Source organism: Pipistrellus hanaki (genome assembly GCF_964339955.1).
Source record: "Pipistrellus hanaki genome assembly, chromosome: 2".
In the NCBI taxonomy this organism is placed as follows: domain Eukaryota; kingdom Metazoa; phylum Chordata; class Mammalia; order Chiroptera; family Vespertilionidae; genus Pipistrellus; species Pipistrellus hanaki.
The window spans coordinates 73811737-73828067 of record NC_140504.1 but is presented as its reverse complement, the minus strand read 5'-3'; the positions used below and the strand labels follow the sequence as shown (position 1 = coordinate 73828067).

General features: G+C 40.0%; 1 protein-coding gene across 6 annotated transcripts in view; it reads right to left on the bottom strand.

The window, feature by feature from the left end:
• TMEM45A (transmembrane protein 45A) overlaps positions 1–16331 on the bottom strand; it is a 118868-nt gene that overhangs the window by 77170 nt on the left and 25367 nt on the right. For 2 of the 6 annotated variants that reach the window (XM_084875516.1, XM_084875519.1), the window contains exon 2: positions 9396–9460. The exons of 3 other annotated variants lie outside the window; for them this stretch is intronic. In XM_084875516.1, coding sequence (XP_084731642.1) covers positions 9396–9417 — 22 coding nt within the window. In that variant the 5' untranslated portion in view covers positions 9418–9460. Of the gene's footprint in view, positions 1–9395; positions 9461–9669; positions 9785–16331 lie in introns of those variants that run through there. One more of the 6 variants, XM_084875515.1, reaches the window with a different exon arrangement.

Below are 16331 nucleotides of genomic sequence, written 5' to 3'. Positions count from 1 at the left end.
TCGGGTAGGCAACTAGCCGCAGCCGCACACAACAATTTTAATAAAATACAACTAAAATATAAAATGGACATTACCCAGAACTACAGGAAAGTCGACTGACTGGAAATCCTACAACAAGAAGCAAGGAGAAAACCAGAAGGAAGCACGGAGGAGCTGTAAAAGCCTAAGGTACGGAGACACGCGGCGCGCGCGGAGAGGACGGAGCCGGAAAGGAGGGAGGCCGAGTGCCTGGCGGGCGTTCCCAAGCGGGAAGGAGAGAAAACTCCGACTGTGCTGGGCCCCTGACTGCTCTGAACCCCCGTTCTGGGCCAGACCCCGGGGTCTCAGGCTCAACCATAGGGAGCTGGGCTGTAAGTCGGAACCCCGGGGTAGCGGAGAAAGGAGGTCCCAGAGGCGCGCACACTGCCCCCAGAGAAGGGACGGTCGGCTGTGCCGCGGGATTGCCCTGACGGGAAGGAGACTGGGGCTCCAGACTGCTGTGAACGCCACCTCCAACTCCACTTCCAACTGAACTGAACCCCAATACCGGGCTCATTGTGGAAGAGCATAGACTGTTTGGCAGCAGGCGAAAATCGAGGGCACCTTTCTCTCAGAGGCGCCGGCAGCGAGCACTGAAGGACCCGCAGAGGGCGGGGCTGACGGAAGCCAAAGCTGCAGGCTCCACCCTGAAACCCCGTCCCATCTGTAACTGCGAAATGCGACAACAAAATAGATCACAAACGAAAGAAATGGAGGACAAAAAGCGTCTGGATATAGAGTTCAAATCTACGCTTATAAGGTTTTTCAAGAATTTCCTAGAAAAGATGGATAAGGCCTATGAGGATATGAAAAGAGACCATCAAGAAATGATAAGGGAACAACAAGAAATAAAGAATACATTGTCTGAAATAAAAAATATTCTACAGAGTCCTAAAAACAGAAGGGAAGATCGCAAGAATCAAGTCAAAGATTTGGAACATAAAGAGCCAGAAGACACTCCTCCACAGAAGCTAGAAGGCAAGAGAATCCAGAAAATTGAAGATAATGTAAGAAACCTCTGGGACAACTTTAAGCGAACCAACATCAGAATTATGGGGGTTCCAGAAGATGAGAGAGAGCAAGATATCGAAAACATACTGAAAGAAATAGTGACAGAAAACTTCCCCCACCTGGTGAAAGAATTTGACTTACAAGTCCAGGAAGTGCACAGAACTCCAAACAAAAGGAATCCAAAGAGGACCACACCGAGACACATCATTATTAAAATTCCAAGAGCAAAAGATAAAGAGAGAATATTAAAAGAAGCAAGAGCAAAGAAGGTAGTAACTTATAAAGGAGCACCTATACGATTGTCAGCTGACTTCTCAACAGAAACCATGCAGGCCAGAAGGGAATGGCAAGAAATATACAAGGTGATGAATAGCAAGAACCTACAGCCAAAAATAAGCTACCCAGCGAAGCTATCACTCAGAATCGAAGGCCAGATAAAGAGCTTCACTAATAAAAAAAAGCTAAAGGAGTTCATCACCACCAAACCAGAATTATATGAATTGCTGAAGGGGGTTCTTTCAGAAGAGAAAGTAAACAAAGATAAAAATTATGAACAACAAATACGTAATTATCAACAAGTGAATCTAAAAACCAAGGAAATTAAAAAAATCTGATGAACAATATTAACTGTTGAATATAATAGAATCAGAGGTATGGAAGGGGAGTGAACTGACGATTCTTGGGGAAAAGGGGAGAGGGGGGCGTGGGAAGAGACTGAACATAAACTGTGCACCTATGGATGAGGACAATGGGGAGAGGGGAAAGGGCAGAGGGTGGGGTGGGAACCTGGTGGAGGAGAGCAATGGTGGGGGGGGGGGGAAGGAACATTTGTAATAATATGAAAAATAAAAACTTATTAAAAAAAAAAACAAAAACAAAAACAAAAAAAAAAAAAAAAACCTTGAGACCAAAAAAAAAAAATAAAATAAAATAAAATAAAATAAAATCTGCACCATGTAAATGTGTTATTCTTGGAAAACTGTAAATAAAATTATTTTTAAAATAAAATAAAAAAATAAAAAATAAATAAACTAGAAATTAGTAACAGAGAGATACCTAGAACACTGCAAAATTAAATGGCGATTAATCAACACAATTCTAAATAACAAATGGGACAAAGAAAAAAATATTGAGAGAAATTCTGAAATATTTTGGGTTAAACTAAACTAAAAATACAACTTATCAAGACTTGTGGATTACAGCAAAAACAGGGCTTAGTAGGAAATATATGGCATTGAATGCATATATTAAAAAAGAAAATTCTAAAATGAATAATCTATGCTTCCACCTTATAAAACTAGAAAAAAAGAGCAAATTAAATCCAAAGTAAGCAGAAAAAAGGAAATAATAAGACTTATGACAGAAATTAATAAATCTGAGAACAAGAAATCAATATAGAAAACCAACAAAACTAAAAGCTGGTTCTTTGAAAAAAATCAATAAAATTGATAAACCACTAGCCAGGCTCAGTAAGGAAAAAAGAAAGAAAACACAAATTACTAAATGAAATGAAAGAGAAGACATTATTTTAAAAATCCTGTGAATATTAAAGGAATAATAAAGGAAACTCTGTACTCACAAATTTGAAAATCTAGATAAGATGGACTGATTTCTTAAAAGACACAATTGCTCACACAGAGCAATTTGAATAGGACTATATCTATTTAAAAATTAAATAAGTAATGAATAATCTTCCAAAACCAAAAGCACCAGGCTCAGGTGGGTTCACTGATGAATTCTACCAAACAATTAATAAAGATATACCAATTCTCTACAATCTCTTTCAGAAGATAGAAGAAAAGGGAATACTTCCTAATTTATTCTATAAGCCTAGCACTACCCCAAAACCAATATCAGATATTTCCAAAAAATAAAACTACAGACCAATACATCTCATGAACACAAATAGATAATTTCTCAGCAAATTATTAGCAAATAAAATACAACAAGGTATCAAAATAATTATATACCACAACAAAGTGGGATTTATCACAAGCGTGCAAAGCTGATTCAATATTTGAAAATCAATTAGTGTAATACATCACAACAAACTAATAGAGAAAAATTACCAAATTATGTCAATACATGCAGAAAAAGCTTTGATAAAATCCAACACCCATTTATGATTAAAAAAGCAATTAACCTACATTCAAGATTACTCTACCTTGCAAAGCTATCATTTAAAGAATTGAAGGACAGATAAAGATCTTCCCAGACAAGAAAAAATTAAAGGAGTTCATCATCACCAAATCAGTATTACATGAAATGTTAAAGGGTCTTCTTCAAGAAGATAAAAAATATGAACAATAAAATAACAAGAATACATATCTATCAACAGTGAAATCGAAAAACAAAATAAACAAACAAGCTGAGCAGAAACAGACTCAGAGATAAAGAGCATGTTTTATTGGTTGCCAAATAGGAAAGAGATTGGGGGGGTGCGGGGGATGAGTGAAAAAGGTGAAGGAATTAAGAAGTATAAATCTGTTGTTCCAGAATAGCCATGGGGAATACAGCATAGAGAATATATTCAATAACATTTTACAGCACTTGTAATATTGTCAATAATAAAATAAAATTTAAAATAAATGATAATAATAATAATATAGTACTATGTATGGTGTCAGGTGGGTGTGAGGTTTATTGGAATGATCACTTAAGTTATGTAATGTCTAATAACTGGGGTGTACACCTGAAACTAGTATAATAATGTATGTCAACTGTAATTAAAATTTTAAATGATAAAATGTTTTTAAAAAAATCTCAGCAAACTCAGCTTTATAAAGAATATCTACAAAACTCTAAAGTTAACATCATACTTTTGTTGTTGTTAATCCTCACCCAAGGATATTTTTTTACATTGATTTTTTTTAGAGAGAGTAGGGAGGGATGGGGAGACACACACACATATATCAATTGGATGCCTCCCGCACATGCCCCATCCAAGGTTGGGTATCAAATCTGCAACTCAAGAACATATCCTTGATTGGAACTTGAACCCGCAGCCTGTCAGTGCACAGGCCAATGCTCTAACCACTGGACAACACGGTCAATAAAGGAAACTCTGTACCCACAAATTTGATAAAGATCCCATGAACATTAAAGGAATAATAAAGGAAACAGGACAACATCATACTTGATGGTGAGAAATTAGAAGCTTTTCTGCTAAAGTCAGAAAAAGGCAAAGATATTCCCCCCTCACCTCTCATTTTCAATATTGGACTTGAAGTCTTAACTAATATAACAAGACAAGGAAGGAGAGGAAAAAGGTAAATATTTGGGAAGAAATAAATAAAACTATCTTTATTCATAGATGATATAATCATCTGTGTAAAAAATAATCAACAAAAACACTTCTGGAACTAATAAGTGATTATAGCAAGATTTCATTATAATAGTTAGTGTACAAAAGTCCATCATTTTCCTATATACCAGCAATGAACAAGTACAATTTGAAACTTAAAACACAATAGCATTTACATGAACACCAAAAAATAATAAAGTACTTAGATAAAAACCTAAGAAAATATGTCCAAGATTTATAGGAAAACTACAAATCACTGATAAAAGAAATCAAAGAACTAAATAAATGAAGAGATACACATGTTCATGAATAGAAAGACTCAATATTGTCAAAATATCTTTTCTTCCCAACTTGATCTATAGATTCAATGCAATCCCAATCAAAATGCCACTTATTTTTATAGATATCAACAAATTAATTCTAAAGTATATATGGATGGGAAAAGACCCAGAATAGCCAAGACAATATTGAAAGAAAAAAATCAGGAGACTGGCTCTATCCAAGATTTACTATAAAGCTACAGTAATTAAGATAGTGTGGCACATAGAACAGTGGGACAGAATAGAGGGTCCAGAAACACATCCATATAAATATAGTCAACTCATCTTTGACAAAGGAGCAAAGGCAGTACAATGAAGAAAATACAGTATTTTCAACAAATGGTTTTGGAACAACTGGACATCCACATGCAAAAAATAAACAAATCTAAACTTTATATCCTTCACAAAAGTTAACTAAACATGTATCATCGACCTAAATATGCAATGCAAAACTAGAAGACAATCTAGGTGACTTTACAGATGCTCTATCCATGAGAGAAATAACTGATAACTTGAATTTATTACAACTAAAAACATTTGCTCTATAAAAGACCCTATCGAAAGAAATGGAAGACAATGGAGAAAATATCTGCAAAAGATATGTCTGATAAAGGACTGTTATGCAAAATATACAAAGAACTCTTAAACTCAACAAAAACAAAAACAAAAAAACAAAGAAATTTAAGTCACGAATACATAGAAAGATAATTCATGCTTATGGACTGAAAGAATTAATGTTATTAATATTTCTGTACTATCCAAAGCAATCTACAGATTCAATGCTATTCTTATTGAACTTCCGATGGCATTTTTCACAGAAATAGAACAAATAATTCTAAAATTCGTATGGAATCACAAAAGACCATGAATAGTCAAAGCAGACTTGAAAAAAAAGAACAAAGCTATAGGCATCATACTCACTAATTTCAAACTGTATTACAAAGCTATAGTAATCAAAAGAGTATGTTATTGGCATAAAAATAGATATATAGGTCAATGAAACAAAATAGCCCAGAAATAAACCCACACCTATATGGTCAATAAATATATGACAAAGCAAACAAAAACATATAATGAATGGGGTAAAGACAGTCTATTCAAGAAATGGTATGGGGGGAAAGGGGCAATGGAAAGATATATATACATATAATACCTTAATAAAAAATAAAAAAATAAAAAAATAAATGGTATTGTGACAATTAGATACATGCAAAAGAATGAAACTGAACCGGTATTTTACACCATACACAAAAAAAATCAACTCCAAATGGATTAAAGATGTGACCATAAAACCTGAAACCCTATTAACTCTTAAAAAAAAAAATCAGTAATAAGCTCCTTGACATTTTGGCAATGATTTTTTAAAATTTGACAGCAGCCGAAACCGGTTTGGCTCAGTGGATAGAGCATCGGTCTGCGGACTGAAAGGTCCCAGGTTCGATTCCGGTCAAGGGCATGTACATTGGTTGCGGGCACATCCCTGGTAGGGGATGTGCAGGAGGCAACTGGTCAATGTTTCTCTCTCATTGATGTTTCTAGCTCTCTATCTTTCTCCCTTCTTCTCTGTGGAGAATCAATAAAATATATTAAATAAATAAATAAATAAACAAACAAACAAACAAATAAAATAAAATTTGACAGCAAAAGCATAAGCAACAAAATCAGAAATAAGCAAAGGGACAACATCAAACTAAAAAGCTTCTGCACAGCCAAGGAAACCATCAACAAACATCTTAACACGGCCCTAAAGGAAAACCCAAAAGTCATATTCTGCGCTCCCAAACAAGTTTTGCTTTCATGAGCCAAAAGTAGTGAGGCCCCAGTGAATCAACAAGAGGGAGGTGAGGAGGCAACAGGCACTTTTCTCGGTAATAACAGGAGGCACCATCTGGAACTTGTGTTCCTTTCACTTGTGTTCCTTTCAGTGGAAGCCAACTATGTCCAAACCAGCTGAGCCGTGCTCTGGCTCCAGCCCAGCAAAGAGCCTCCCTGAAATACCTGCCAAATTCCACAGTCACTTGTGGGATGTAGGTCACCGTCTGGGGAGGCTTCCCCAGGTGCCCTGATTTGTTTCTTATTCCGCCATCATGCTCACTCTGCTGCTCTCCTCTGAAATCTCTCCAGTATATCCCAATGTCCAGAGTTTCCTTTGCCCTCCTCTGTAATAAGTCATGTTCTGAGACACAGTGATTCTCGGGGCCTTGCCAACAGGAGACAAAAAGAAGCTTCCATTTCCCCCCAAAGAACACCCCCCAAGTGCACCCTCCTGGAAGGGCCTGTCTCACAGGCCCAGGCAATGAGCACCCTCCCGGGGGCTCACACCCTCAGGATCAGGCCTGTGGTCACATTTTCTTTTTTTTTTTTTTTTTTTTTTTTTAAACATATTTTATTGATTTTGTACAGAAAGAAAGGGAGAGAGAGAGAGCTAGAAACATCGACGAGAGTCATCAATCAGCTGCCTCTTGCACACCCCCTAATGGGGATATGCCCGCCACCAAGGTACATGCCCTTGACCGGAATCAAACCCAGGACCTTTCAGTCCCCAAGCTGACGCTCTATTCATTGAGCCATACCAGTTTCGGCTGTGGTCACATTTTCACCACCAGGTGGGAAGGGAAGTTATAATGGGCTCTGTACCCCCAACAGAGGCTGGAGACAAACCTATCTGGGGGACCATCCCATCTTGTTTGCATACCAGCCCATTCAAAAATATTTTAAAGTTGTTTACAAACATGAACAGAGTAGACAACATACAATAAAGAGGAACGAGAACAATGTAAGTTGAGGAGCTAGAATCTTCTGAGTTGGGGGTGGGGAAAGATTGACAACAATTCAATGATCTCTAACTTCATCCTTCCCACCTCATTCTTTCCCTCCTTTACTGGTTCTCTCTTATTAAAGAAACCAAAGATCCCCACATGGCTGAATTCATTGGCAAATCTGTTCCTCTTCTTACCGAAACCACAAACACAATTTCACAGAACTGATCACTGTCTCCTCCCTGGAAAATATGCGCGTCCCCCCTCCCCACTTTGTTTTTCCTCTTCACTGGCTCTTCCTTCTTTCTCGGATTACTTCTCATCTTTCAGCTTCTTAAAACTGGAATGTCCTAGAGTTCAGTTTTTAGAACCGTTTTCTATCTGCCCTCCCCACTGGGAGACCTCATTTTGTTTCATGGTGTTAAACACAATGCCACATGCTCACTACTCCCAAAATGTAATCGTTAGCCCAAACTCTTCCCCTAAACTCCAGACTCCTCTGGCCAACTGCCCACTTAGCCCCTCCACTCAGATAACTAACATCTCAAATTCAAAACTGTCCAAAACAGAACTCCTGGCATGCTAGACTAGATACGCGCCACCTGCAGTTTTCCCCATTTAATGACAACATCCTCCCTGTTATTCACATTAAAATTTTTAGAGTTGTCCTGACTCCCACATCCACTCCATCAGAAAATCTTACTGGCTCTACCTCTGAAATATGCCCAGGGTCCGATCCCTTCTCACCACCCCCTATCCCACACCCACCACCACTTTGGTGCAAGCCTGCATTATTACAATGGTCTCCTGACCAGACTCCCTGTTTCTGCCTTTGCCCCTTTCAGACTATTCTCAACACAGGAGCTAGTGTTAACCTGTTGAAATGTGTCAGAACAAAGTTCTCAGAAGGGCCTACATGGCCCTACAGGAGGGAGCCCCTGACGTGTGCCCAGCCTTTCTTCCTCATCCTTGCCTCTCAACACTCCTACCAGCCACCGCCCTCCCTGCTTTTTTCTTGAACGTACCAGGTTCCCTTCCACCTTTGGGCCTCTGTACTCGGTTGAAATTCACTTTCCCCTTACACCCTCTAAGCCTGCGCTCAAATATCTTCTCAATGAGGCCTTTTCTGATTACCCTATTTAAAACTGCAAACTACCTCAACACCCCACTCCCCTTTTCTGCTTGATTTCCCCCACAATGCATCCCTTTCTTATAGACTGTGTAATTTACTGTCTTACTTTGTTAATTGTACCACCACCCCCATTAGAATAAAAGTTCTATGAGTGCAAGGTGTTTTTGTTTTTTTTCTATTTTTCTTTACTGCTTAATCTCTGCCTTTTAAAACTGCCTGGCATATAGTTCAGTACCTATGTGCAGGAGAGAGCGAGGAGGGGAGGAGAGGGAGGGAGGGAAGGAGGGAGGGAGGGAAAAAATGAATGGCAAAACTTAGGCTTCAACTGCCAGATTCCTGAAGGTCCCAGAGGAGGAAAAGGTCACAAAACAAGTGAAGTAGAATTCAACATTAAAGACACATAACTTCCCACATCTACTCTGCCTATTTGACTGTAATGCTAGATCCTGACATAAAATGAAATGCCCACAGAATCATTAAAATTAGGCTAGTCTTATCTGTGCCTCAATCAAGTTAGCAAGCTGGGGACACTCATGGTTATAAAAGTCGAGAATGGCAGGCCATGACCGATGGTAGGGAAGGGGACTAGAGGAAGAGTTGACAAACTAAAGGTAGTCAACTGTCATTGCATTTTGTCATCTGATAGACACTGAACTATGCTCTTTGCTAACATTATCTCATGAAATCCTTGTTACCACTATTTCACAAATTAAAACACTGAAATTCAAAGAGATTGCATTATTTGCACAATCATAAATACACAATAGAGTCAGGATTCAAAACAAGTCTGTATGAATAAAAAATTCTTGCTCTTTCCACACTAAAAGTAACTCTAGAAATGATGAACTAACCTTGGACTCCCTTCCTAGTCATTCTTCAGTCTTGGTTTCAGTAGATCAAGAGCCTAGAATTGGGGCTGAAGGGATAAGGAGGAAAAAAAAAAAAAAGGAAACTAAAATTGAGCCTTTGTTTTTTTTTAGTTAATGCTGAAAATTATCCAACAGAATAAAATAAAACTAAAAAAAGGCTGAAAGCTGACACCTTTCAGTCAGTTTTACTATATATACCCCCACCCCACATGCACACCAAAAGCAGCCAGTAGGCAAAAACAATATTAGAACTTACCACACGTTTAGCCTCACAGAAATCTATCATGGGTGATGAGTCCCCAAGATGTGCTGCTTGGTGGCTTACAGTCTTGGCAGACGCTGCTTAATGCTCAAGAAAGACAAGCATATTGCACCAGCATTGGCCTGCAACAGCCCCAGAAATCTCTCCTCTTCCTCCCACTCGCATGTCTCCTCCTGCCAACGGCCTCCACCTCCACCCAGCTTACAGAAACCTGGCCCACAACAACCCTGCAATTAATGTCATGAGAAATGCAAATCTGATTGTCAGACTCGGAATGCTTACCAGACAGAAGACGCTGTCCTTTGCAATCAGGGAGGGACTGCTTAGTCCCTGTCCACAAGCGTTTTTCTAGCACCTACAGAGTACGCGCACTCCTTTATTCCCCCTCTCACCAAGTCTACCTCCTGGTTAGTAATTTCTAAAAATTGTTCAGCCAGCCAACTTGGGTGCCTCGTGTGTAAGAGCAGTAACATTAGGAGGTGCCCACAGGGAACGGGCCCACCAATGACGTTTCCTCTCTTGCCTGGGCCAATCTACCAAGTCAACCAGATCCCACCCACTCCCTTGAGCTGCACCCATAAGACTGAGAAAACTGGGGGATAAATATTCTCAATCATTGCTGCTGGTTTCGGCACTTGAACTCATCAGCTCATAAGAACATTTCTTAGTTCTTGCTTAAAAAATAAGACCTACCAGAGTGTGTGTGGTGTGACCTCTGAAAGGAGAGGTTGTGCTGTCCAGGTGCCATAAAACAAAGCAAACGCAGGAGACTGAGGAAATGCTTCTTCCAAAGGACAGAAGAGCCCCATGTTGTCAAGACCCAAATTACCCTTTTAATTATAGGAAATTGTTCTAGGAGGAGGAAAGAGGACTCTGAAAGCCTCTTATTAAAAGTGTTTAAACATTAAATCAATTAAGACAAGAACAGGGCAGCAGTTTCATTAGGTGCTCGTCTGGATACATAAACTTGGAGGAAGGTGGTGAAAGAGGCCCTACATTTTATTTTCTCATTCTTGTTACAACTTGAGGGATCCCAAGAGAGTGGAGGCAGAACCAGCCTCCACTGGTTTGTAGAGTCCAGAGCAAAATAAAAATGTGGGGCACCTAGTTTATAAATTGTCGAGAATTTCAAACACCGGAGCATTAAACCAAGCATGGGTCCTTTCAAAACAGGGCTCTGTGCAACTGTACAGGTTGCATACCCACGAAGCTGGCCCTGCAGACAGGGAATTTGTCCCCTGCTTAGCTGGCAGACACCTGGAGGGAAACTATGTGAAATTACATACTCTCTCATTCATCCTGGGCAGCATGCTCTGAAAAGCTCAGTGACCGAATAAAGGGTCACTCCATGCTGGTATCACTTGGGGGGAAGAGTAATTTCTCTCAACTGATAGAATCCTGAACTGGACTTCCATGAACATGTCTGTTCCCCCAGGAGATTCAAAAGCTTTCTGCCCCTTTAATTGGTATGTGTGTATGCATGCATACATGTATGTATTTAAGATTGGGCAAAAATTAGCCTAACCAACTGAATTCATCTAGAAAGTTAAATCTTGCAGGGATGGATCCAGTAAGAAATCTGAGTGCTGTCCTCGCTGGTTTAGCTCAGTGGATAGAGCATCAGTCTGCAAACTGAAGGGTCCCAGGTTCGATTCCAGTCAAGGGCACATACCCAGGTTGCAGGCTTGATCCCCAGTTGGGGGTGTGCAGGAGGCAACTGATCAATTATTCACTCTCATCATTGATCTCTCTATCTCCCCCTTCCTCTCTGAAATCGATTATATATATATATATATATATATATATATATATATATATATATATATTTTTTTTTTTTTTTTTTTTTTTAAATTTGAGTGTTTGGTGGCAGAAATTGTTCTGTAATTTTGGTTAGAGGAGAGATTTCTCTACCCTATGAAGTTGCAAGAGACTTCTTTGGTCACCAACTTAGTAATGGATGGATTATTTAAGAACTAATGACAAAAAATATAAGACTCAACCCTATGGCTAAGGGGAGTAAATCAGTCTTCAAGCAAGCTTCCAACAAAATGTTTTGAGAAGATTGGCTCAGTCACTTCTTTCCCCCGCCCCCCCCCCTTTCTTCTTCCTCTTCTCTTTTGTTTTTGATTGATTGATTTGAAAGAGAAAGTGAGAGAGTAATTTGTTGTTCCACTTATTTACCCATTCATTGGTTGCTTCTTGTAGGTGCCCTGACTGTGGATCAAACCCACAACCTTGGCATATTGGGACAACACTCCAACCAACTGAGCTACCCAGCTAAGGTGTCCCTTTCTATTCTTTAATCGGCCTTTCCCCTCTGTGCTGTTCAGGGTCTCAGTAGAATAACCAGTAGTATCTACCCTTTCCACCCACCACTACCTCCCATCAAAATCTACTCATCCTATGAACCAAACAGTTCCTCTAACAAATTAATTTTAGAAATGTAGGTTAATGATAACCAATAGAGAAGCTTATTTAAACCACAGAATCTTTCCTCAAAGGACGCTGCCATGTAAACAACTGCTTTCTCAAATTACTAGTATGATAGTACTTTCCATAAGAATAAAATGCTCAGCTCATGTACGCTAACTTGCCCATCATTTCTCCACTGGGCTTAGAACACAGAAAAATTACTTGTTCGCTTTCATTGCTTTTTTTATTCAATGTGAACTCAAGTTAATTGTTTCTCAGATTATACTCAGAGGAAAAAGCAAACAGATGAACTTTGGTTTCAGAATAGTGGAGGAGAAGATATTTCTATGTATCATTTGTTAACTATTAAAAAAAAAAAAAAAATAGGCAACAGTTCCAAAATGGAATTGCTCATACTAAGCCCCATGTCACCAAACCGAGACTTAATTTCAGTTTCATCTCTGCCTGAAGCAGAATCTTAAACCAGTCAATCAGGATTGCCTGATTAGCACTAGATAGCTCATCAGCCTGATAGATTCCTTCCATCCATAAAGAAAAGTATTTTATAATAACCAACCACTTTCTTGTCTACTATAACTCCCTTTTCCCATTCTCTTCTGCCTATAAAAGTATTTCATTTTGTAATGTTCATCACAGCTCCTTTCTATCTGCTAGATTGGATGCTGTCTAATTTGAATCAAAATTTGTTCAAACTTCAAAATTTTAATATGCCTCAGTTTATCTTTTTCCCCCCTCACCTGAAAATATGCTTTATTTTATTTTATTTTTTTAGAGAGAGGAGGGGAGAATGAGAGAGAGAGATTGTTGAGGGAAGACATCAGTGTGAGAGAGAAATATGGATCGCTGCCTCCTGTACGGGCCCAATGGAATCGAACGCACAGCCCAGTCATGTACCTGGAATTAAATGTGCCACCTTCTGGGCAATATGCCTCCGTTTATCTTTTAACATAACTAAAACACAGAGAAGTAAAGTAATGACGAGCCAAACAAGGAGGGGGAAATGGTATACTCGAGCCTGCAACTTTTCTGAGAATTTACTTTTCAGGCCTTGCCGAGTTCCCAATTAATAATATTCTATCCCCAAATTTAACAATATGCTTCATGATTCAACACCACCTGCGATTGATAATGCACTAAAAGGCAAATTCAGAGGCTTAAACTGAGCTCCGTGTGTGTCAATGCCATCTTCCATAGAATGTCTGAGGGTAGGAGCCGTGCCTTATCAGTGATAGCCCCAATCTTTCGTGTTCACAAGAACTAATTTCATGCCAGTGTGAGGACACCTCGAAATCAAAACATCCCCTTCATTGGCTCTTTCCATTCCTGACTTTTTCAAAACTTACAAAATCGGGGTTGATTTTTTAATGGAAGGAAGGTCACTAGAGTGGTACATAAACTCTATTTCCAACGCAAAAATGAGACCCACAGGAAAGAGGGGAAGAGGATACCGCATCAGAGCCTCTTCTGAATCCCGGGCCTTCCCAGGTAGATGAGGTCCTAGAGAAAGAAGCTGGCAGAAGGGCAATCCTGGGCTTGGTGGGGAATGGAATGAAAGTAGAGAACAGAGACAAAAGTGGGGAAATGGAAATGAGACTGAAACTGGGACTAAGTGAAAGGCTGGGCTCCCTCCTAGTTTCACACTGTCAAGCTGATTCTCTTCTTGCAGAAAAAAATCAACTCCCATTAAAGAACCAATCAGAACGTAACCACTTATCAGGGTGTATCCACTCACCCACCTCACTAATTACCATCATAAAGCATAAATAATTTTAAATAACACCAAAGGCAAAAACAGCAACACCTATCACAGTTAACAAGACAGATGAAACTGGTTTGACTCAGTGGATAGAGCGTCAGCCTGCAGACTGAAAGGTCCCAGGTTCTATTCCAGTCAAGGGCATATACCTTCGTTGCGGGCATATCCCCAGTAGGGGGTGTGCAGGAGGCAGCTGATCGATGTTTCTAACTCTCTATCTCTCTCCCTTCCTCTCTGTAAAAAATCAATAAAATATATTTTAAAAACACACAAAAAAAGACAACAATTGGGCTATATCAAGTGATCTGTGTATTTCTCTCAAGAAACCATCATCTTTGTTGTATTTGCACCTTCCTGATGGCCCCCGATATTGGGGAGTACAGAAGGCAGTCTTGAGCTAATAGATAGAAGCAGAAAGCTCTCACCCAAAGCTTTTCTAGTCTCTCATGTGACTGTCTGTCTGTTTCCCTCTCTCTCTCTCCTTTTTCATTAGAAAACACCAGAGAGGAATAGAACCTCCTCCAGTCAATGCTAATTTGAAGGAAATTAAGGTGTAAACTTAACTCCATCTACTTCTAGTCTTACTGTTTATTATTATTACTAGGGGCCCGGAGCACAAAGATTCATGCATGGGGGCGTGGGGAGGTGGGGGTCCCTCAGCCCAACATGCACCCTCTCCAACCTCGGAGCCTTCTCCAATCCGGGAGTTTCTGTCTGTCTTTGCAGTCATATGAGCAAATTGTCTGAGACTCCAACTCAGTTTGCTTTGTTGCTCACAGGATAATAGAGACATTTTTTTCTTTGCTTCATTGGTGGAGATTTCCTGGAAGTTTTAGGGTATCTTCCCTTTAATTTTTCCTAGACACTGATTTTATTATGTCTCTCACCTTTGCTTTCCCTCCATCCCCCACCGCAACAGTAACTTGCTCCAGGTTCACTTTGCTCTAGTGTCTAGGAGATCCCTAAATGCATCTGCCACTAGAACTATGATTCCCAGCATTCCTGGTGCTCCCCACACTGTCGGTTTTCCCTTCCTGTTGTCTTCATCTCACAGTCTCCCCCTCTGCCAAGTCCTCCAAGCTGCCAGCTCTCCTTCTCTGCTCTCCGTCTGGCAGCTTGGGGAGCCAAGTTCCCCAAGCCACTCCCCTCTCCGTCGGCTCTCCCACTCTGCTCTCTGCCCAGCAGCTTGACGGGAGCGACAGAGGGAAGCACATCCCCCCAAGCCACTGGCTCTCCCGCTCTGCTCTCTGCCCAGTGCCTGTGTATGCAAAGTAACCTGCCATCTTTGTTGGGTTAATTTGCATACACACTCCTGATTGGCTGGTGGGTGTCATGGAGGTGTGGTCAATTTGTATGTTTCTCTTTTATCATTTATTTATTTGTTTGTTTGTTTATTTATTTATTTTTACTATTAAATACTGCAAGTGAATCTGCCATAGGAAACATCCTGGTGATTATGAGAATACTGATCAGCATCCATTTCTATATACTAGGTATTATTACCCAATCTACGGTATGATTATCATTGGGAATAAAAGCAAAGTTTTCCAAGAGGTCGGATCAAAAGCTTCCTTTCCAGGTGAAAAAAAAAATGATTTTAAGACACTCTTTTAAAAGACAAACTGACTTCCAATTTCACAAAGACTGACCCTTTAGTCCCAATACCCCAAAGAAAGTAAATTCTCTGCCAAATGATAATAATGATGTCCAATTCTTATCTTCAAGTAGGAGCTTCCCCAAGAACTGCTCTGAGCTATAACATTTCCAGAAACAGATCATATTCCAGCATTCAAGAGATTTAGAAGTTACATAAAGAAAAGCCATATATTGCCGAAACCTGTTTGGCTCAATGGATAGAGCATCGGCTTGGGGACTGACGGGTTCCAGGTTCGATTCCGGCCAAGGGCATGTACCTTGGTTGCGGGCATATCCCCAGTAGGGGGTGTGCAAGGGGCAGCTGATCGATGACTCTCTCATCGATGTTTCTAACTCTCTATCTCTCTCCCTTCCTCTCTGTAAAAAATCAATAAAATATATTTTTAAAAATAAAAAAAAAAGAAAAGCCATATATTTGCTCAGGCAGAGCGAGAAAGAAAGTCAAAATGCTTAGCTGAAGAAAACTTGTGTTCTAGCAGCAAAACATCTGGAGATATTCAGAAGATAGGGTGTCAGACTGGACTTTGGGGTGGTGATGCTGCAGAGAAACATGGTGACCAAATTAAAACCTGTCCCATCCTCAGGGGGACATTAGAAGGCCTGGGCCCAAAGCTTGGAGCTCAGTTATGGACCTCCAGAACTCTAAGCCTATGTATGACTCCAGAACGCCTCTCCCTGGCCCAACTTTGAACCTCTGGTAATGAAATCAAGCTCTGACCCTTCCACCTGCGTCGTTCTGACTTGCTTCCATTTGGGTTTCAAATGCTTAGCCCACCCCCTTACACCTGTGAGCAGATCTTGGCCTCCTTGG